The sequence below is a fragment of the Manis javanica genome, chromosome 2, assembly GCF_040802235.1.
Source record: "Manis javanica isolate MJ-LG chromosome 2, MJ_LKY, whole genome shotgun sequence".
NCBI classification, from domain to species: domain Eukaryota; kingdom Metazoa; phylum Chordata; class Mammalia; order Pholidota; family Manidae; genus Manis; species Manis javanica.
The window spans coordinates 42509514-42533920 of NC_133157.1; the positions used below are offsets into that span (position 1 = coordinate 42509514).

A 24407-nucleotide genomic window follows, 5' to 3' on the forward strand; every position below is an offset into this window, starting at 1 on the left:
ATCTTCACCATGTTTTTGCCTGATGTGCCCACTGCAGTTAGATGGGAACTAATGTACAGTATTCCTTTTTTTTTGGTATCATTAATATAAAATCACATGGGCAACATTGTGGTTACTAGATTCCCCCCATTATCAAGTCCCCACAACATACCCCATTACAGTCATGTACAGTATTCCATTTTACACAGGGGAAATTACACGACGAGGCAGGGAACTGATATTTTGAAGGCCACATAAGGGTCAAGAGTCAGGTCTTCTGATGCTTTGAGCACTGTGCTCCTCCTATAACTTGGTAATAAAACCACAAACGATAGTGTCATAAAAATGAGCAAACAGCACAGTTGAAACTCAGTGGAATACAAAACTCTGTGGTTCTTTTCAATTTGAATTGTTCCAAACAAAAAAAACCTTTTGGACTAACACTTAAATCATTTTAGCAATATTATCTTTCAAAGAATGCATTCTCAATATTATATACTTTAATTCACAAAGTAAATTTAATATTTAAATTTTTCAAGAGTAATTAAGAAACAAAAAGGTTAAGCAAACCACTTTACTTGTTAGACTAAAAAGTCAAACATGACTTTAAGAAATTATTCTTCTAGTCAATCTTTTGCTAAGGAAGTCTAGCTTTTTTTTTTAATCAACAGTTCACTGGGTACAAAGGTTAAAACAAAGTGAAATACAATCATATGACATACTTTTTTTTAATGGTGTAGAAGAAACAGAATCGATTCCTTTAGCATACGAGTCTCAGAAACAAAAGAAAGAAGTTAAGGTAAGATCCTATATATTTACAGTGGTGGATGTTTCTGAATATTTTTAGTTTGTACAAAAATCTTTACCTTTAATAAGTGACAGAAGACCAGAAAATATGATTATATTTTCACATGATTTGCCTTAGAAATATAAACATGGGACAAACATGGTTAAAAAAATCTTTCTCAGAGTTATAATGTAATTCAAAGTAATTATTTTTCTTTTGGGAAAAATGTTTCATCTAGCCCATCAAATGTGGTAAGATCTTTTTATTTTGAAATATACTAATCACAGAGCATTTTGAAGTGGCATTAGCTTAGAAACAAGTTTGTAAGATGAAAAAAATAGGCCACCATATAATTGCTGAAACTGAGTAATGACTACTTGCCTTACTTAGAGTTTCTTCCTTAGAAAGTTTCCACTGTAGAAGTTTTTAAATTTACACCCAAAAAAATGTATACAGCAGTTTACAACAGTGAAGTTAAGTGAACTATTACCATGTTACTCCAAATACACTAAATTCTGACACAAATATCTAAAATATTAAATGGCAAGGCTATATATATGTTTAACAAAACCAAACAATAATTGCAGCATCTTTTTATTTCATGGTGTATAATAGTTGTATAAAGTAAATAACCAAAAATTCCTAAAAAAACTTGCATTTGAAGTTGCACTAAGAAAAACACTGTTTATTTTTTCAGTATCATATCCTTTTGGGTAAAGCCTTATTTCTGTCATGTAGAACACAGGCTAAAAGGGGTCTTAATTTTGTAAAATAATTAAAAGTAACTTACATTCCATTTGTTCTCTATTTTTTAATCACTAAATTCAAAGACAAATTTCACTTCAAAATAAATCTCAAATTGAGAAAAAATTCCAAAGCAAGAAAAATGGCAACTGTCTTCTTTGTATATAAGGTAATTGACTCAATGACAATTTCTGTATAGTACACTAGGAGCTATTCTGCCAATCTGATTTCTTCAAGTTAGCTAATAATAATGCTAGCAAATGTTGTTAGCTAGGGATTTATCTATTCCGTGCTGGGATAGTCAACATCCTCCACCTCTCTCAATCTTTATCCTCTCAAAAGATACATAAACATGAAAAATCTCACAAACCGTGTAGCTCAATCAGTGCACTTCATAGCTATAGACCTAATAATGCTTTAGATTTGAACATTTCCTTGTACAGAATCTACTTAAGGTTTGATATATTGCTTCTAACTCTAAAATTTATCAAATTAAAAAGAAAAAAAATTCCTTTCCTAATCCATATAATTTTACCTCCTTTAGCACACTGGAGAAAACAAGTATGAGTATAAAACAGACCATGAAACTAATAAATGCAAGACAATCCTCTGTGTCCCTTTCCACACAGGCTAGTCCTGCCTGACCTCCCCTACCTTCTTTAGCTGGTTTCCATGTCAACCCTTTACTTAAGTTCTGCTAATTCTCTGTGTGGCCTATTTGCCTCTTTAATGACCCCTATCCTATTTATTTCTGAAAAAAAAAATAGTACTTCTCCCTTATTCACCATTACCTTACCCACATCTGCACTCTATTAGTTACATTGGTAAAAACTTCACTAAGAGTTTGAGAAATACTGAAAGATGCCATTGACAAGACTGCACACATATTCGTACAGATCACTAACCGTGAGTAAACTACCTTTTATATATGATTTAGGGATCTCCTTTTGTGGGCAATGGTCTGGAATATGTGATAGCTCAAACTCATTTCTGGCTTTAAAAGGGATTCTATTACAATACACATCCAAGTTGTAAAATCTAGGAGGAACAGTGGCTTTTTCTAACACATCTGACTTAACTATGGAAAGGTGAGAGTAGAAGGGAAATAAGCACAAACAGATCAACAAATTGAAGGCAATAAGGAAGTTAACCAGAATAAGCCAGTACTGAAATAACAATAAATTCCTTATTGCTAATGAGGCACCAGACCAGTAACCTAAAATGAGTCTTGCTCATTCTGAAGTTTTCTACTTCCTGTTGATATGGAATAAACTTTTCCTTAAAAATTATAAGTAACTAATTGCAACAAATGCTATAACAATGCTCAAAAAGCTAAATTTTAGAAAACCACTAAGGCTGATAATAACAAGATAATGTTCATATCCTTTTTAACATCATTTGCAGTATAGTTTCATATGCTGACTTTAAGAACAAAGATAAAAACAAGAAACATCAAGGTCGTTATGACTATATGGAAGGTACTGTTTAACAAGAAGAATTTATTTAAATAAATGGCAATTTCCTGTTAAAAATGGCATGTTGAATATACCCATTAACTTCGACTAGTACCCAAAACCTGACTAAAATGAAAATAAAAGGTAATAAGGACTATAACTCATATGGATAAAGTGAATGGAAGATGGGGTAGCAACAGTAAAACCTAGATACTAGAAAGCTAAGAGTTAAGTGAAAAGTGACTGGGAAAGCACAGTTTTCCCAAGCCAGCAGTGGAGAAAGCTGAGAAGCCAGTGAAGAAGCCCTGTAGAACACCTAAACAGCCCAGAATTGGCAGCACCAGGTATTCCAGCCAGTAGGAAAGGAGGGGCTGAAAGTTAAAAGTCTTCCTCCCCACCTCTGCCCAGCCAGGTAATTATCCTCTCCTAGGTAAGCAGAAGACTGAGGCTTTTTTCCTCTGGGGAGAATAAAACAAAGGGAACATGGGCACCAATGAGCGCAGGGCTGTTGTGGCAAAAACACGGAAAGTTGAAATTTACATATGAATTATTGATATTAATTCACCTTTTTTTACTACTCACCTCTCAGAATGCCAACCCCTTTGTTTTTATCTGTTCAAGCAAGAGATTAGAGCAGTCATTTCAGAGAATCCAACCAGAACAAGAAAAAAGATCTATAGATAATGACATTTAGAGATTCCCCAAGAAAACAGACTAGCATGTTCACTCTACAGTAAGGTCTAAAGTTAGTAAGATCCACACAAATGCAGTTTCCAATCAGCTATTTCGTTTCCCACTCTCAAATATACATCCCAAACCTAATATTAATAGGTATATGAAGATATAAGAAACAAGAAGATAAAAAAGAAGACTTTAATAAAAATTTGAAGATAATGTTGAAGATGTGTCCAGAAAACAGAGCAAAACACACAGAGATGAAATGTAGATCAGTAAAGATAAAAAATTAGAAAATCATTCCAGGAGATCCAACACCCAATTAAAGGAGTGCTAGAAAGAGAATGAGATTTCTTTTATAAGAAAATAATCAGTATCATCAATGAAATTATTCAGAAAATTTCCCAGACTGAGGGACATAGCTTCCAGATTGAAAGTCCCCATCAAGTACCCAGTGTCATGAATGAAAATAGACTCTCAAAGGATCTTGAAATTTCAGAATATTGATTTTAAAAGTTTTGGAGGGCAAGAGGAGGCATATCACATTAAAGGATAAAGAATTGGAATGGCATAGCATCACAATCCTTAACAGTAATACTAGAAATCCGAAGACTATACGGCAATGCCATCAACATTTTGAGGGAAATTTATTTCCTACTTAGAATTACACTTGTAGCCAAAATATCTTTTAAGGTCTATAAAAAAATTCCTCCCATGGACCTTCTAAGGAGGCCACTGCAGGAAGCTCCATTAAAAAAGGGCAGTAATCCAAGACAGGGCATTCTATAAAACAAGAATCCAGTAACAATGGCAAAGGGGAATCTCTACAATGAGGATGGACAGAAAGTTAGTGGCTGTGTAGAAAGCTAATTCATCAGCTAATCCAGCATGGCAGCAGGCTCTGAAAGCAACATCTTTAAGCAGATGAAACAGATTAAACATTTTATTTGCATAAACTATTGAGAGATTTTCTAGGGGAGGGCTTAGGTATAAATTCATGACAAAAAATAAAGAAAACTAAGTACATGAATGGAACAGTACTACAATTAGAGAAGAAAGTGTGCAGGAACAGAAAAGTAATCCTGGTCCATGGTTCATCACTGATATCATTTGTTATATATTTACAAGAGTAAATACTCAACCAAAATCACAAGCAACTATGCTTGGAGAATGAAGAGACTGCAAGTATGTACTTGATGGGTTAGAGATGAAGGTATACAGTGTTTGAAAGAGAGCTGAGATTCTCATTTCCCACAACTGAAAATCAATGGATTATACCAACATACAATGTCTAAAATTGAAAAACAAAACATTAGCAATATATGCTTATACTTAAACATGCATATATATATTCTTCTGGACTTTCTTTTGTGCAAGTATATAAACATTTTTAAATGTACATATGTATAAATTTTTTGTATTAAAATTTTTATGTGTGTATAATTATGTATAATATGTATTTTGTATAACAAATATATGTACAAAATTTTTTAATGTTAACATTTTTAAATATATATAAATATATATTCTTCTAGACTTTTGTGCACATATATTAAAATTTTTAAATGTATGACCACTTCAATTATTTTAAAGTTCCTTGAAATGTCTTATTAAGACACCTCTGAAAATACTATCTTTCATTCTCTACAGGAAGCTTTCCAGTTTAAGATTAGAATGCAGGGAGGGTGAAGGGAATGTACTTTTTCACATTTTACACATTTTAAGAAAAAATAATTTTAAAAAGAAACAAAGGAGATCAAAACATCCTCCATAATCTCTAAACTTCTGGTCTCCTATTGAGATGAAAATATTCTGTTTTCTATCAGGCCTGCGATATGAAAACCACAAGCATCATGATCTTGTTTTGGCCCTTCTCTATGCTATTATTATCAGAAGAAAGCGAGACTTCTAAAATAGTAAGTTTTGACAATCAAGGTAGCTAAAATATTTCAAAGGTAAACTTTGTAAAATACCTCAAGGCAATGAAAGAAAGAAAAAAAAATTCAAGCTATGCTATCAAAACTAACTCTGGTTAGCTGTGTACATTCGAAATCTGTCATCTCTGAGCCAAACTCTAATTTGACAAAAGCAGTCTTCATGTTTGCTTAAAATAAGTTTTTTAAAGTTGATTAAAGGAGAAATCTGTAAATTTTCATTACAAAATCAGAGATTTGTTTCAAGACATAAAACCACACTTTAAAATATAGGAAACATTTTTTTAAATTTCATATTTATGAGGAAAATTATTATTTTTGGATATTTATTATGGGGGGCAGTCAAAACAAGAACTATTTCTTTGGATCTATGTCCACATACGGAAAGCAGTTCCTTCATGGTGCCTGGCTCTTTAAATTCAATATGTGGCTCAATTCCTATTATAACGTATTTTCTTCTAAAACACTAACCTTTGAGTTGTAAATACTATGGAGTTATATAGTATTATTTCTTAATTACTTAATAGCCCTAGGTGCAATGTTGGTAGTTTTGATTTTTTAAAATTAAGTATTTTAAAATAATTTCATTATGCCAATCTTGCACACTGAAATACTAAATTAACAGAATTATTTTTTTACCATGTATTTCCACATATGTAAATGGGAATGTACCAGTATTCTTTCTTTCTGCAATGATTATGTAATAAAATTTGGAAGATAACATGTATGACAACTAGAAGCTCCTTGCTCAATTATAGGTATCAGAATTTTCTTAATCTTCAGTATTTCATTCCAATAAAGAAAAAAAAAAGGTATCTGCTTTCCCTTTTTCACACTATAACACCAAAAGGTAGATTATTTTTTAAAACTATTTCCTTCCAATGTCTCATTGCCTGGATATAAAAATTTGGTAAATTATGTCAATATGTTTCCTGATTTTTTAAATTTTTTTCTTTTTTAGGAAATTAAATGTAATTTCACTGAAATGAACTATTATTTGATTCCAGTGGATATCAATAAAGATGTTACTATACTTGATCTCAGTTACAACCAAATTACTCTGAATGTTACAGACACAAGGGCTCTACAGACATATTTTTTACTCACTGAGCTCTATTTGATTGAGAACAATATTGTTATCTTACATAATAATAGTTTTGGTAACCTCTCCAATCTAGAAATTTTAAATATCTGTAGAAACTCCATCAGTGTAATTCAACCACAGGCATTTATAGGATTAAGTGAACTAAAACAGTTATATCTCTGCCAAAACAAAATATTACAACTGAATCCTGATATATTCGTGCCTTTAAAAAACCTGATACTTCTGAATCTGCAAGGTAATTTGATAAGCTATTTTGATGTACCACAACTGTTTCATCTGGAATTAATAATTTTATATGGAAATCCATGGAACTGCTCTTGTAGTCTGCTGAATTTGAAGAACTGGTTGAATACATCAAACGTGACACTAGGTAAGCTATCATAATTTAAATTAATAAAAACAAAATATGGTTGATTTTGGTTGTTCTGCACCATAAAGTCTCTCATGTTTTAAAGGCAAGGAAGCTATTCCTATTTTAAGAGAAACAGGAAGAAACACTAAAAAGTAATTGTTGATGGAGCTAGAGGGTATTATGCTCAGTGAAATAAGCCAGAAAGACAAGTACCAGATGATTTCACTCATATGTGGAGTATAAGAACAAAGAAAAACTGAAGGAACAAAACAGCAGCAGAATCACAGAACCCAAGAATGTACTAACAGTTACCAAAGGGAAAGGGACTGGAGAATGGACTAACAGTTACCAAAATGGACTAACAGTTACCAAAGGGAAAGGGACAGGGGAGGATGGATGGGAAGGGAGGGATGAGGGCAGGGAAAAAGAAAGGGGGCATTAAGATTAGCATGTATAATGTGGGGGGAGGGACCATGGGGAGGGCTGTACAACACAGAGAAGACAAGTAGTGATTCTACAGCATCTTACTACACTGATGGACAGTGACTGTACTGGGGATTGTGGGAGGGACTTGGTGAAGGGGGGAGCCTAGTAAACATAATGTTCTGCATGTAATTGTAGATTAATGATAACAAAATAAAAAACAAAAAAAGTAATTGTTGAATAGATACTCTCCCTCTGCCTCTTAAGTAAAAAAAAAAAAAAGAAAAATTTAAATGTTTTATATATGTGAGATGATACTGTCACCTCATGTATGAAGTTTGCAATTTCAATACATAAGATTAATTTAAGTACTTCCTTTTGTTAGGATATCCTACAAGAGAATAGGTGAAAACAGGTTCCCTAGTTTCTTACCTACAAACTGTGCTCTGCCTGAAATCCAGATTTTCACCACAATCTTAATCATAGTATCTTTACTAACACAAACAATAACTATATATACTGAATTAAACTATATTATAAAATAACTTGGTAAACAAGAATGCGCATCTTCTCATTGTGTTGGGGCGCAAACACAAGAGTGCTTTCTTGTATCTTCAATAACCACAGATATGTCAAAAACTTCTAGAAAAAAATAATTATAAAATGTTGTTAAACATAACTAATCTTATTTCACATAATAAATCTTAATTTTTTTCTTTCTTCTTTACTAGAAAATGAGAATATCACCATGTGTAGCTACCCAAATATCTTGAAGTTCTACAGTATCAAAACAGTACCTTATAAGGCTGAATGCTACTCAAAATTTCCTTCACTTATAACTGAAGATCTTTATACACATTTTCAGTCCATTAGCAACTCAACACTTAACAGCTCTTTGAACAACTTAACAAGAAATTCAGGTAATAGTTTTGAATATTAATACTGCTGAGGTAGCATAATAAACAAACTGAGATGGTCTTCATTTTTCTGCATTCTACATTTCTAGAAACAATGTAAAAGAACATCTCTGTAAAAATTCCTCATTTCAACAACGACTTACAAAATACTAGGTTTCTGAAGTAGGCCCTGCTAGTTACCAGCTAAATGCCATTATGTAAGTTATTAAAATTCTCTGAGCCTTTGTTTTCACTAACCAAGTTATAATTCTTCTGAGTATAAATCAATATGTTCTTAGGTGAATGGATAAACTATACCTGTGAAGATAGGAGTTAATTGGAAAAAGGTATTCTTTCCCCACACTGTGAAAATACCTTTATTGCAGTTCTAGTAACCTTTGCTTAAAGAAAACTGAATGTACATTTACTTCTAATGCCAATATTGGGGAGTTATTATGACATGTAAGTAAAATTATAGTTTGTCAATTTAACAAAATATCTCTTCTCTCTCTCTCCCTCTCTCGGTATTCCATTTAAGAACATGAACCTCTTGGAAAAAGCTGGGCTTTTCTTGTTGGTGTTGTAGTCACTCTACTGATGACTTCACTCCTCATTTTTATTGCTGTCAAATGCCCAATATGGTATAATTTTCTGCTTAGTTACAATCATCACCGCCTGGAAGAGCATGAAGCAGAAACCTATGAAGATGGTTTTACTGGAAATCCAAGTTCTCTTTCACAGATACCAGATACAAACTCTGAAGAAGCTACGGTGATATTTGAACAACTACATTCATTTGTGGTAGATGACGATGGATTTATTGAAGACAAATATATAGATACTCATGAATTACGGGAAGAAAATTTCCTTCCACTTTGATTCTTTAAAATTGTTATCAGTTCACTCACAGTTTAGACATGGAAATTTTGTTATGTGACATACCAACTATACTAAACTCTAGCTAGTAAACTTCCATATTAATTGTAACACATATTAATGTCAAAAATTATGTTTTTCTCATTGCTATTGAGCAAATAGGTACAAATACAGTAGCTAATACTCCTTGGTAGCTAATATTTATAATACCATCTTTATCACTCTCAGCAGTATTTAGAAGACTATACATAATAGAAGGAAAAGGCCTAAATTTTTCATTAATTAAAATGATGTAATGTGTCATTTATATGATGGATTTATTTCATGTTAATCAGATGGCCAACACATCAATAACACAAGGATATACTTTGACACTACACAATCAAAGGGAAAAGGACATGCTATACCTTGAGAAAGCAGTTTTCACTGTCTTCTCTTTAGTACCAGTATTTAGTGTGATATGACCATCTGGTTTATTATGGACCAACTATTCATATTCAGTTGGTTATAGTATATAGCTTCCATGTATTACTTCAACACTTAAAACTTGGCTTTAATTCAATTGCACATGCCTGCTTGAACTAATGATTCTCTTCCAGTTCTGACGTCTATAATTTTCTAAAAATTTGGTATTAGCCAAAATCAATTATCTTTTGAAAATATATGTAATTATAATTTTAAACCCATTTATTTTACTTGTTTAGTGAGATATTTTTAAGCATTCAATATTCAATTATAAGAGGCTCTTGAATATAAGAGGTTAGATGCAGTCTTTGTTCATTCATAATTACATTTCACTTTACTACAGCAAATTTAGTGAAATTATAGACATCAGAATTGGAAGAGAATCATTAGCTCAAGCAGGCATGTGCAACTGAATTAAAGCTAAGTTCTAAATATTGTAGTAATACATCGAAGCTATATACTATAACCAAATTACTATGAATAGGTGTTCCATAATAAACCAGATGGTCATATTATACTAAATAGTGGTACTAAAGAAAAGACAGTGAAAACTTAAGTTTTTTATATCTGCCTTCTCAAGGTATAGCATGTCCTTTTCCCTTTGACTGTGTAGTCAAGGTAGATACATGTGTTACTGAGATGTTGGCCATATGATTAACATATAAAATAAATCCATCCTCCTGCTGCATATAGAAGTAATCTTCATAAAAATAACTTTGTTCTTAAATTTCTGCTTAAATGGGTCAGAACCAATTTACTCAGCCTCTATTAGAATTATAGATAATAAGGGTTTTGTTTGTTTGTTTGTTTTGGTATCATAATTGTATACAATTTTGTATCCAGCTTTTTTTTAAATTAAAATATCATTGATATACAAACAGATAATAAGTTTGTAAATGGCTTACATTTTTAGGACAAGCTGCCATATTTTAAGAACTTTTTTTTCTTAACTAAATAAACCAAATAAGACATAAAAACCTATGATATTCTTAAATTTATACCTAAACTCTGGGAGTTATCTTTTTAGACGAATTATCTATAAAACATGTACATATAATACTTATAAATCTGACCTGCATATTACATTACCTTTATATAAATGATGAAATAAATGGGACCTAAATATTCTAAACACTATAAGGTCTTCAATAGGTTACAGCTTATTACTTTGCATTCTTTAGGTACCCAGAAGACTACTATATATATAGTAGATGATAAATATTTGCTAAATGGTTTAAACCCAGATTAACAAAAAGGAAAGTTTTCAAGGGCTTGGTCACTATGAATATGGAATTTTTTTTAAAATGGAAGAGACTTTCAGTATTTGTAATTTTAAGATAGCACTTCACAGCAGTATCAAATGATAGAAGGGAAAAAGAGATTCCTTTGTTTTTAATCAAAAGAATAATTCTATTTATCTTTCAAATGTTTCATCAATCTTAACATCCTGTTCTTCATCAACTATTTACCATACATGCAGAGGTAATATGACGGTATATTTGATGTTACAGAATTTCACTGATTTTGGTTAATTATTATTCTTGCTCCCAAAAAGACTAATATGGATAAATTTCTGAGACAAAATACATGTGGTTTGTATATATACAAAATAGCTCAACTTTTTTGTTTGCATTGCCTTAAACAATATTTAAGGTAAAAAGTCAATGAAGAATAATTATGTTAACCACTGCTACTTTCTAAATTTTTGTGTCCCTCTAAAATTCATGTTGAAATATTAATCCCCAAAAGGTAATGGCATTGGTAGGTGTGGTCTTCAGGTACTTATTAGGTCATGAAGGTAGAGCCCTCATTAATGAGGTTAGTGCTCTTATAAAAGACCACACTGAGCTCCTCAGGCCCTTCCACCACATGAGGATACAGCAAAATGGCACCACATATGAACCAGAAAGAGAGCCTTCACTAGAACAGAATCATGTTGTGCCTTGATATTGGACTTTCCAGCCTCTAAAATGGTGAGCAGTAAGTTCCTGTTGTTAGTGAAATACCCAGTCTACAGTTTTTTGTTATAACAGCCCAAACAGACTAAGACAACCACATCACATCTACTTATTATCTTAAGCATTACTGTCACTGCCACAATTACCTTATTACCAAAAATGAAGTTACTCGGGTTTGTCTTTAGCCATGTCTTACATAAAGATGCACATATGATCTACATCTATGATGTAGATTACTATTAGTTATCAATTAATAATGAAATAATGTAAATAACTCAAAACTAAGCCCTTTGACGTAAGCCCTAATGACTTAAACCCTATAACACTGGGGCTTAAATCTCATAATTCAAATTAGTTAAAAAGCACAGGTTAAAATTACAAATGGTAGAGATGAAGACATTGTTACCCATCTTAGATTTTAAACTCCTAAACATGGAAATTTTATTTACCTAACATAGGTAGTAATTTTATTTGTACAGGACTTGGGTATTTAACAGTAAATGAAGATAATAAATGCATAAACAATAACACTTTTATTTCAAATATCCAAATTTTTAAAATTAAAATGCAAAAAGGAAAAATTATTAAGAAAACTTTAAGAAAATAAATGACTCAAGAGTAACTACCTAATACAGCTCACTTACAAATCTGTTTGATCTCTAAATGAGATGGACTTACGCTTGTCTTTCAGTAAATATGATATCCATACTTTGTGTTTCTTGATCATTTTGAGCTTTAAGCTGAATAAAAAGTTAACACATAAGTTAGTTATAAAAAATTATCATTAAGCTATTTCTTTAAAGGTTGCGTTGGTTGTGAACTGAGAGATTATTATAGTAATCTTAATGCAATATCCAAAGTTTAAAAAATACTGTATTTATTTCATTTAACAAATCATCATACCAGAGAAAAAGAAACAGTCTTTTTCACAGGCATTATAATCTCACACCAAAAACTCACTAGTGATCTGTCAAATAATTCAATGTAAGCTTAATTTATGTAAACAGAATTTCAAGAATTTAATGGGTGTTGGATAATTGCTGAAGTTAGGCCCAACACAAACTTTACTCCTAAATCATTCAGGGTTTTACCTAAATACTCCTACTTGACTCTACCTGTGCATATTCAACCTAGAAATTGAACTGATCCCAAATAATTGACAAAACACAAGACATTTTTATATTTTACACAGATCCTGTTTTCAGAATTCCAGTTAGGAGAGTCATTTTATAAATTCTACGCTTCACTGACTAGTTTTTGTGTAAATTATAAAGCTATATAAAATTTGTATAAATAAAATATAAACTACATAAATTATAAGTTGTATGTACATTATTTTCTTCCAAATGTTTATAACCAAAATAAGCTAGCTATTATCATTTTATTGTTTTCTACCAAATAATCTAAGAACACTGAACACAAATTCTCATCTACCAATCAAAAGTAGTACTTTATCTGGCATCATGTAACTCTGTTTTTCTCCCTTTCTTAAAAACTCTGTAAAGATGCCCTAGTATGTCTATTGAGTACTCGGCTCTGTCTGTGCAAACATTAAACCAGAAGTGTTAGAAACCAATTTATGTAAAGGGAAATGTATATGGGATTCCCTAACTAATCCTAAGTGTGAGACCAATTCAAACATGGCTTTGTAATAAAGACATGAAAGAGCCAACTAACAGGAAGAAATTTAAAAAGAGCAACTAAGGAACTCAACTATAATAGTGGCATTTAGGGCAGAGTGATACCTATCTCTAAGGTCCACAAGGTTTTAACTGAACTATTTCTAGATATATTTTTTTATGTTTTGTTTTGGAGGATATGATCTATGTAGGTCTATTGCTTATACTTAAAAATTTTCTTACCATGTTGTAATCATTCATTACTTCTTCCATCTCAGTATTGGTATTAAGTTTATCTATTAGCTAATAACAAAAATACAAAAAAAATTTTATTAGTCTTTATAAGTTTTCTCTATAATTCACTACATTGTTATTCAATCTCACAAATGAGCAGTTATTAAGTACTAATACTTCCAAGTATTTTTATCTCCTAATACAAAAACAAATATTGAGCTACCTAAGTAAGCATATATGTTACATGCATTCAGCCAATCAATAAACTACATTTTTCGGGGTGGAAACGTGAGCAGTAATGAACTACTCTTCCTGGAGATCATACCTCAAAGAGCTTTGCCTGTTCTGAAAATATGTCTGCACTTATAAAAAAGGGTCTAGAGAAGACAAAAGTTTGCAGAAGGTCTGTCTCTCAATTTTTAAGGGATGGGTGTTAAAAGAGATTTACAAATTTATATCAGTAAAAATGAAAAATGATTCTCTTGGTCTTCTAAAAATTAAGAAGAAAACAAACAGGGCAAGACACAAACAGAACACTCATAAGCCTACTTCAAAAAGTTAGGCAATGATAGCAATAGCTAACATATTTACCTTGTGTCAAACACTGTTCTGAGTTTATCATATGTATTACTTCACTTAATTTCCACAATTACCCTATGAAGTAGGTATCATTATCCACACTTTGCAGATAAAGAAATTTAGCAAGTTGTGGAGCCAGAATTTGAACAGGAAGGCCACTAAAAGCAAACTATTGGGGTATAATTGATTAAAAATTTAGCAAGTTGTGGAGCCAGAATTTGAACAGGAAGGCCACTAAAAGCAAACTATTGGGGTATAACTGATTCCAAAAGAATAAATTTTGTTAATGAAATTCATATTAGTATATATCACATTTTCATTTGTGATATGAATAAGTGCTAATAAAACAACATTTTTTGAGATCATGGTATATGTTAGACACATAGTTATTTTTTCTGTATCAAGTGTTAGCTCATAAAGCCTATAAACAATGGATTTTACACATTATTTTTATACTAAGTAATTTACCAGTAAACTCATACAAGTAAAAGTCCCTTTCATTCAATGTCATTTCATATTTTATAATATATTTTTCTCATGTTTAGAACAGAACATCATTTACTAAAAAATAATTGCATTGAGTATTAGGCCCTACAAAATGCGTGTTGCAGATTACATAGTCTAAGAAATTTGAGAATCACAATATACTATAATCAGAAAAATCTTGTTTTTAAGAATAATATAACACTATCAGGTAGGTATGCCATAATTTACCTAACCCTTATGGTAGAATGTTTATTTTGTGTCACATTATATTTTAATAAAAGTAAAATCAAAATTTTCCTCTTCCTTTAAGTTCAAATACCATTGCTGCCTAAAATAGCTACACAGTGGAAAGGAAGAAAATTCTGACACTAGAAATTTTCATGGGGCCAAGATGACCCCCCAAATTATAGCAGTTATCAACATGGTCAAGGGGTTATTTCTTCTGTAAGTCCACCTCAGGATGCATACTTGAAGAAACTGTATTTATGTTATATACTTTATTTTGACAGAAAGCAAACACACTGTATTTTGAATGAACATAGGGTTGGAAGTAAACTGTGTAGTACATAATTAAAATTTTTAAATATGATGACAACATGCAATAGAAAGGTAAAATATTTTTTAAGTACTCAAATTTTTGCTACTTTTAAAATGATTATTTTAACATTGTTGGGGAAAATAAGTAAACATTTTTTTTTTTTAACTGGTAGAATAGATACCAATCTGTTAAGCCAAATTATTTCTGGGAAGGGAAATGAAGAAGACAGCAAAGGGACACTTTAACCTCTATAGTTTCTATAGTTTCAGTCTATCACAATAAGAATGTATTCATATATTATTTGGTATTTAAAATATTTTTAGAGTAATAAAAAGCAATGAAAATATTTAAAGGAAATTCTCTCATAAAAGAGTAAATACCATGTTATAGTCTGCTAGCTGTCCTTGACACTCTTTGATTTCAACAGCTAAAGTCTCAGCTCTGTAAGCACAAAATAAATACACTCATAAACACATAAAACAGGCAGATGAACATTATCAACATTATGTATAACTATAAATTCAGTATTAAACTCCTCCTAAAGCATATTAAAGTTACGCATAATAAAATAGATATTGCACATTTTAATGGCAAAATTACTCACCTCTTTTCATATGACAAATATACTGAATTCTCTTGATTATACATTTCTATTTCTTTCTGAAGTTTATTAATTTCTGTTGTAAGTTCATTTATTTTACTTCTAAGTGAAAAGAAATAAGAAAGTCAACAATACTTCTCATCCAGAAAAGAGGCTTCCTAATCAAATAAAACAAACTTTTCATAAATGTATAATATTATATAAATGGATGTGTGAAATTCCACTTAAAAAAAAAAGAATTTAAGTGACTTATTTGATTAAGAATGTGGTGTATCACAACTGATAATTAACTTACATAGATTCTCTAATCATTAAAGATGAAATAGGACCAGAACGGAAACCTGCTGAAACTGATACAATATACAGACAGCAGTAGATGACTAATTGCCACAGTCACAGCTCCTGCTACCTCTAGGACAGGGATTTCTCAAGAGTAGCAGAGTAGCACTACTGACATTTTAGTCATTGGATAATGCTTTGGTGGTGGGGAGGAACTGCAGGGTATTTAAAGACACCATTCGTCAGGATACCAGTAGCATGTCCCCCAAGTCCAGTTGTAATAACCAAAAATGTGCCTAAAAATTGCCAAATGTTCCCTGGGGGCAAAAATCACTGCCAGTTGAGAACCACCGCTCTAGAATCAAATAATTACACAAGAAGCTGCAATTATTTTTGGGTGCAGAAGCACAACTCCTAGAGAAGCGAGGCAATGCAGTAGTGTAAAATAGCTCCATTTCCTTTCCCTCTTTTGATTAAAAAGCAGCTAGATACCCAGAGATACGATACAACTCATGGCCTCACTATCTTTCTTATTGATGTTAATTAGCTTTAAGGATATATGAGGAAAACATGTACTTCTCTTTATTGCTTTCTAGGGGTTTGAGAATTAAAAGGATCCAGGTAAGTGAGAGACAACAAGGACTAAGAAAGAAACAGAGTTTTTAGGACATGATGAAAGGATGGATTAAGTGGAATGGCAGTGAGAGAGAAAGCAGTTACAGATGATGAGCCAAGAAGAAAATAAAGTGGATTGGGAAATGGAGACAGGATGGTAGGACAGCTGAGCAGAGAAACAGGGAGGTAGAGAATGAGAGTTACTAATTTAGAGCTGCACACTTAGAGACACACAACAAAGTTTATGAATTAATTAAAATAGGGCCACATTTGCAGCAACTGACCAAATACATACTTATGTAAAGCTTTACCCCAATTAATATATTATAAATAAGTGTATATATTTTCCCTGTCTTATTAGACCTAACTAGTAACATTTTGACAGTATGAATTACATATTTCAGAATTAGTGAAAGAAGTATAAAAGATTACTATTAGATGAAAAACAGTCAACTTAAATATATAATTTCACATATATGCAAATACATAAACTTTTAAATCTCAGCCTAACTGTATTATCACATTTATTTTACAGTATAACCAAATTAACCAGAAATTATGTACAATAAAAAATTATTCTTAGAAATCAACAGACACCTAATTATCTTAATAAGTACTATAGTTAAAACTTCATGATCATGCAGAGAAAAAAATATGTTTATTTAACATACCGAAGAAGCCCAAGATAGTAAGATTTGTCTAAAATTTGCCTCTGGGGACCTAAAAAAATTTTTTTAGTATTAGTGTTCAGTTTGAAAATTCCACAAAAATAGGAAATCCAAAGCACATCCATATTATACTCCACAATTCTCTGATAGTCCTCATGAATGCCCCAATAAATCAGATAATCAAGAAGAATCACTGAAGTGGAAAAGAGAACTAGTATCTAACATGGTGACATAATGGAAGATTGAATTAGACCATCAAGATGAGAGTAGAGGTAGGGCTGTTAAGACAGCAGACAGTAGAGTCTACAGTAGTCAGGCTGACTGAATGGAAACTGGGTCTAAAGGAGCCCAGAACAGGGCTGTTCAAGAGAACTTTCTGCAACAATGGAAATACTCTATTATCAGGACTGACCAATAAAGTAGCTATATGGGACTTTTGAAATGAAATGTGCTGGTGCTACTGATGAACTGAATTATTTCACTTAATTTTAATTAGATTTAAATAGCTGCATTGGCTATCATAAGAGTGCAGATTTAGAATATGAATTTCTCAATGTAACCAAAAGATTATGATTTTTCATAATTTGTCTCAGAGATTTTTTTTAGAAACATGAGCTTACATTTATGTCAGTGGAACTAAGAAAGTATTCCTAGGTTAAATGTCCCAAATAGTGAAGAGATGAAGTACCTGCAAGGTGTGATAGGTAAGGCTAGGGAGTATCAACTGTGAGGTCAATGCTCAGAAGAGGGAGAAAATGTCTTATTATAATGAGAAAAGAAATAGAACATTAGAGCAGGTAAGAACAAAAGTCACAGCAAATAGTGGTAGGTGCACAGTGGTAACACTCATCTCTTTCATGTAAGTCTTTGAGGTATATTGGTATAAGCTATCTTATGTGATACTGGTTTTGTTCTGAAGGAGAAATTAATACAGTAAGAAATATTTGATGAATTCTCTATAGAATTTCAGTATGTTTCCACCCTTGATGTTTCTTAATAATATTAAACATAAACATTTCTATGAATACACTTTTAAAGACTAAGTAACTATATAACTTTGACTCACTTTTTTCATAGCATTGATTATTAGTTATTAAGCAAGCATTTCTAAATAATCAACTGGCTTTTAATATTTAGTAAGCTAAGTGGTAGGAAGTTTAAGTCTTCTGAAAAAAAGTAGTATGATACTCATAATTTTGTACTATAGAATATTTTAACCTCTAATAAGTCATTTGTCACAGATACAGAAAACAAAAAAACTTACTATAGAACAGCTCACCATGCTTTGATTTACATATATTGCAGACGAATTTTTTGAGTAATATATAATGTATTGTTATGCCTTTCTTAACACATACAGGGAGACATGATGAGAGATACAGTACAAATCTATGTGTTAGCCTGATTTCCTAGATAAGCATTTTAATGGAGTATTAATTATTAGAAGTAACAGCTCTTGACTCACTTCTCAAACTCAAACATATCTTAATAGTGTCATTTTGATATGGAAACAAAGTATTTTAGAATATTTCTATGTATTACTAAAAATCTAATTTTCATTCCTGAACTTTACTCCAAATTATTTCAAATTTCTTCAAGATATGTCAAAACTCAATGTTCAGAAAAATGAAGATCAAAATAGTTCAGAATACCTTGGACAAAGGAACACTCCAAACTACAAACTCAAATGAAATGAGTTCAGAGGTTATCCTGACTGATCTTTGGGAGAGAATGCTAAATCTCCTCTGGGTAAAGCTGAATAATTTCTTCTTTGACTCTATGTGAACATAATTATGACAGCTTCTCAAGTAACTATGCTACTCTTTTGAAAATTTATGAGACAAAAGTATGGAAAAAGTGTAAGTAGAAAGTACACTAATTAAAAAGAATGAAGTAAATATATATGTAGTCACATAGAAATGCATTTATAGCATATTACTGGAAGTAAAGAACATGATAAATAAGAACATATATAGTTTTATTCTCACTTTGAAAAACACTAAAACCACACAATTTTATATGCGTGTGTTTCCAACTAGAGCTGTATATAGCGCTCTAGTTCACAACGTAGTTTCCTATTCATTCTCTTATTTTACCCTCACAACAATTTTGTTAATCAAATAAGACTTGAGTAAAACACAGCTTCTTTCACTCTGTAATTCTCATACTGTAATATGGTACTGTAATACTTCTTATAAAAAATATACTCATCTTCTTAAAATAGATACCTTTCATTCCTGTTTTCATTCCACTCAAACCTTGTTGTGTTACAGGACGATCTGCAACTTTGACTTGAGAAGACAGAACTCCTGCCCCTATGGGTCCACCACGCGAACCTGGTCTTGCTGTTCCAGGGGGCATCTAAGTGATAAGCGAGATTTCAGTTTTAGAATTAGAAGAACACTGTATCTCTACTATTGTTAAGACTGCAAAAATAATATTTAAAAAATTAAAATTTTATATAATTTGTACAATATTCCTCATATTTTTGGAATGTCTACAATATGAAATGTTACTGAATAATATTCTTTAACATTGAAAATCATGACAGTATTAAATAAACCATTCTTTAAAACTTAAAATTCTATATGTAGACATTATTTACAACCCCCAAACTGGGAAGGAGATAAATGTCCACATATTTATGCTTATTTAGGAAACAGGATTATAATTAATAAAGGAAGTACAGTTTTTCCTAAATTTTCTAAGCATTTATCTTCCTTTCTCTCTCTTCTTCCCCACCCCCATCTGCCAAAGAGTATAGTAAATTAAATACATAGTAGAAATTTAGACAGGGGTTGGATATAGCCATTGTCATTCACTTTGACTGTTTTTATTTCTTTTAGCTAGTAGTCTGTAATCCTATCAGCTAACATAGTTCTTAGGTGATTCTGAGAATTACTTAGTAATTATTTTAAGTTTGGGGACCAGAAACAGTACACATTTCCAGAGAATACCTTGGACAAAGGAACACTCCAAACTACAAACTCAAATGAAATGAGTTCAGAGGTTATCCTGACTGATCTTTGGGAGAGAATGCTAAATCTCCTCTGGGTAAAGCTGAATAATTTCTTCTTTGACTCTATGTGAACATAATTATGACAGCTTCTCAAGTAACTATGCTACTCTTTTGAAAATTTATGAGACAAAAGTATGGAAAAAGTGTAAGTAGAAAGTACACTAATTAAAAAGAATGAAGTAAATATATATGTAGTCACGTAGAAATGCATTTATAGCATATTACTGGAAGTAAAGAACATGATAAATAAGAACATATATAGTTTTATTCTCACTTTGAAAAACACTAAAACCACACAATTTTATATGCGTGTGTTTCCAAATGGTTGGAAAAATCCTGAAAAGATACATGTCCCACTGTTGACAATGGTTATACCTGGGGTAGAAGGAGGGAGCTCTAACATTTTTCCTTTGTATGTTTCTTAATGAGTATTACTATTTTTAAAACTATAAACAGTAAGTAGGTAAAGCATCTGTCAAATAGTAGGTGGCCTTTTATATTTAGTTAACAAGTATAAAATCTTATTAGAATAATAGAAAAAGACATGTAGCTCAGTATCATATATAAGAATTCAGAAAAATCACTTCCGTTTAAGTTGATGATATTGATAAATTATCTGATACTACAGAAATACCTGAAAACTTTAAGAAAACCTGACTTTAACAAGACTATTCCCTCCAAAAACTGCTGCTCTTACTATGAAATAACATAGGACCTAGCATTATCTCTAGTTTGTATTTAGCCTACTGTCTAGGCTTGAGTACCTCATATGTACTTTATGAGGTAGTCAAAACCATCTGTTGTGAGCATCAGAGAAACTACTATTAATATTTTGGTGTATTCATTTCTTTCTGTGTACACATAAATGTTTTTATGTTAAATTGATACCACACTGCTTTTTTACTTAATATTGTACTATGAAGATACATTACTTCCTCAAATATTCTTTAAAAATAATTTTTAATGGCTACCTAATAGTCTATTACAGGGATATAAATATCATAATTTAAGATTTACCTATTGTAAGGTCATCTAGGTTGCTTTCAAATTTTCACTATTATAATGACAAACTAATAATTATCTAGATACTATTCTGCTTAGAATTGTCAGTTTATAAACTTTATCCAGATTTTTTCTAATGTGGTATGTTTTCCTTGTTGATTCACTGATTTATGACACTATCTTACATTGAGCTCTTAACACTTACTAGAGTTTTTTTCTAGGCTGCTATGGCAACCAGAACATTGTTTTACATATAATTTATTTTTTATATTAAAGCATGATACTTCTTTTTATTTTTGGTTTCTTTTTATTTTAGATGAACTTAAAGTCATTTTATTCCTCCCATCCCCTGAAAAAGAAATCTCAAGGAACTGACTGGAGATAGGGTTTATAGCCTTAATACATAAAGAACTCTTATAAATTAGTAAGGTTTGCTTTTTCATTTTAAGATTCTGAACTTTATGTATGACATAAATGTCAAAAATTTTTTTTACCACTCTGTCATTTTTTTTTTTTAGATAAGTATTTTTTATTGAAGGGTAGTTGACACAGTATTACATTAGTTTCAGGTGTACAACACAGTGATTTAACATTTATATACATGATAATTCTAGGTACCAGCTATCACCATACCAAGTTGCTACAATATTTTGACTATATTCCTTATGCTATACATTACATCCCGGTTACTTATTTCTTTTACAATTGGAAGTGTGTACTTTTTTTTTTTTTTTTGTGGGGGCATCTCTCATATTTATTGATCAAATGGTTGTTAACCACAATAAAATTCTGTATAGGGGGGTCAATGCTCAATGCACAATCATTAATCCACCCCAAGCCTAATTTTCATCAGTCTCCAATCTTCTGAAGCATAACGAATAAGTTCTTACATGGAGAACAAATTCTTACATAGTGAATAAGTTACATGGTGAATAGTACAAGGGCAGTCATCACAGAGGCTTTTGGTTTTGATCATGTATTATGAACTATAAACAGTCAGTTCAAATATGAATACTCATTTGATTTTTATACTTGATTTATATGTGGATACCACATTTCTCTCTTTATTATTATTATTTTTAATGAAATGCTGAAGTGGTAGGTAGATACAAGATAAAGGTAGAAAACATAGTTTAGTGTTGTAAGAGAGCAAATGTAGATGATCAGGTGTGTGCCTGTAGACTATGTGTTAATCCAAGCTAGACAAGGGCAATAAAACATCCACGTATGCAGAAGATTTCTCTCAGAACGGGGGTGGGGAGGTCGTAAGCCTCACCTCTGTTGATCCCCATTTTCTCACCTGATGGCCCTCCTGCGACTGTGCCTGTCTTAGGTTGTTCCTCCCTTGAGGAATCTTACCCGTCTCTGGCTAACCAGTCATCTTCCGGGGCCATACAGGGAAATGTTAAGTTGGTAAGTGAGAGAGAAGCCATATTGTTTGAAAAGGTTAGCTTTTTACTTCTTTGCAGATTTATGACCTGTGGTTTCTATGCCCAGCATTTGTCTTGAGGTGTCTTTACCACTTGGAAGAATTATGATACTCGATAAATTCGATATGAGGCACGAATTCTACTTAAGGGTTATAATTAGGAAGGAAGAAGAAAAGCTATAGAAGTAGCAGGTGGAAGAAAACCTGGGAAGATTGATTATTTCTTTGACATACCTTCTTGTAGAGTAACTTCAGCATGTATAGGTTTTAAACTACTAATTAAATTGCACACACACATTAACATAATAGGAGTACAGTTACATGACCAAAGCATACCTGTAATTACCAGCCATCTCCAGTGAAACCAAGAAAACCAGTTAGGCACCTTAGGCATTTGTGAAAACTTATCTATAATATGGTGAATATTGTCCAGCTGAACTTGAACAGTCTGAGAGAAATCAGACAAATTAAAACAACCCATTCTTGGGGACTGTTCACATTCCACATGTTCTTTTAACAGTAAATAGTCTGTAGTTGTAAGATTTTGGAGTGCTACAATTTGCACTTCTCCTAGTTCTTGGTTGAGTTCCAACAGTTTAGATCTAGTCAAATTTGTTGTTTTGCTGTATGCACAGGCCAGCTTAGATATCTCCTTCTTCATTCCCATGGCAAGTCCAGGAACTGGTGGGATGAGTGCATCTACACCTGTAGCAGTGCATGGCCTTTGTTGGGGTTTTTTGATGGTCATCTTCTGGCATGAATCTTCCCGAGAGTGCTGATGTTGGAAGTTCTTTTTCATATTGTATCTTAGTTCATTTTTGGGGTAGCCAAATTAGGCTTTGATCCTCTGTATAAACACAAACAGACCCTTTGCCTACACTTTTATATGCCCTTTATATCACTGTGTAGAACTCACTGGAGGTCACCACACAGGAACTGCTTTTTTTTTTTATCATTAATCTACATTTACATGACGAATATTTTGTTTACTAGGCTCTCCCCTATACCAGGTCCCCCCTATATACCCCTTTACAGTCACTGTCCATCAGTGTAGCAAAATGTTGTACAATCACTACTTGTCTTCTCTGTGTTGTACAGCCCTCCCCTTTCTCCCACCCCCCCATGCATGCTAATCTTAATAACACCCTTTTTCTCCCCCTCCCTTATCCCTCCCTACCCACCCATCCTCCCCAGTCCCTTTCCCTTTGATACCTGTTAGTCCATTCTTGAGTTCTGTGATTCTGCAGCTATTTGTTCCTTCAGTTTTTCCTTTGTTCTTATACTCCACAGATGAGTGAAATCATTTGGTATTTCTCTTTCTCTGCTTGGCTTGTTTCACTGAGCATAATACCCTCCAGCTCCATCCATGTTGCTGCAAATGGTAGGTTTTGCCCTTTTCTTATGGTGGAGTAGTATTCCATTGTGTATATGTATCACATCTTCTTTATCCATTTATCTATCGATGGACATTTAGGTTGCTTCCAATTCTTGGCTATTGTAAATAGTGCTGCGATAAACATAGGGGTGCATCTGTCTTTCTCATACTTGATTGCTGCGTTCTTAGGGTAAATTCCTAGGAGTGCAATTCCTGGGTCAAATGGTAAGTCTATTTTGAGCATTTAGATGTACCTCCATACTGCTTTCCACAATGGTTGAACTAATTTACATTCCCACCAGCAGTGTAGGAGGG

At 32.1% G+C, this 24407-nt stretch overlaps 2 protein-coding genes across 2 annotated transcripts in view; one reads left to right on the top strand and one right to left on the bottom strand.

Moving 5' to 3' along the window:
- Positions 1–24407, bottom strand: part of IFT74 (intraflagellar transport 74) — a 105375-nt gene that overhangs the window by 68005 nt on the left and 12963 nt on the right. Inside the window, exons 3-8 of the mRNA XM_073228414.1 lie at positions 19496–19628; positions 17271–17319; positions 15709–15807; positions 15485–15545; positions 13511–13570; positions 12327–12388 (exon numbers count right to left, since the gene is read on the bottom strand). Of these exons, the coding sequence (XP_073084515.1) occupies positions 12327–12388; positions 13511–13570; positions 15485–15545; positions 15709–15807; positions 17271–17319; positions 19496–19628 (464 nt within the window). The remainder of the gene's footprint in view (positions 1–12326; positions 12389–13510; positions 13571–15484; positions 15546–15708; positions 15808–17270; positions 17320–19495; positions 19629–24407) is intronic.
- LRRC19 (leucine rich repeat containing 19) lies at positions 649–12962 on the top strand. Its single transcript, XM_017643420.3, has 5 exons — positions 649–778; positions 5466–5555; positions 6535–7048; positions 8185–8373; positions 8888–12962. Exons 2-5 carry the CDS (start codon positions 5475–5477, stop codon positions 9226–9228), a joined length of 1125 nt encoding a protein of 374 aa, XP_017498909.1. The 5' UTR covers positions 649–778; positions 5466–5474; the 3' UTR covers positions 9229–12962.

Bases quoted from the DNA above. Each gene is read 5' to 3' on its own strand.
- LRRC19 (XM_017643420.3), top strand. From the start codon at position 5,475: ATGAAAACCACAAGCATCATGATCTTGTTTTGGCCCTTCTCTATGCTA. The intron at 7,049-8,184 runs GTAAGCTATCAT...CTTCTTTACTAG, and splicing joins TACATCAAACGTGACACTAG to AAAATGAGAATATCACCATG. The intron at 8,374-8,887 runs GTAATAGTTTTG...ATTCCATTTAAG, and splicing joins CAACTTAACAAGAAATTCAG to AACATGAACCTCTTGGAAAA.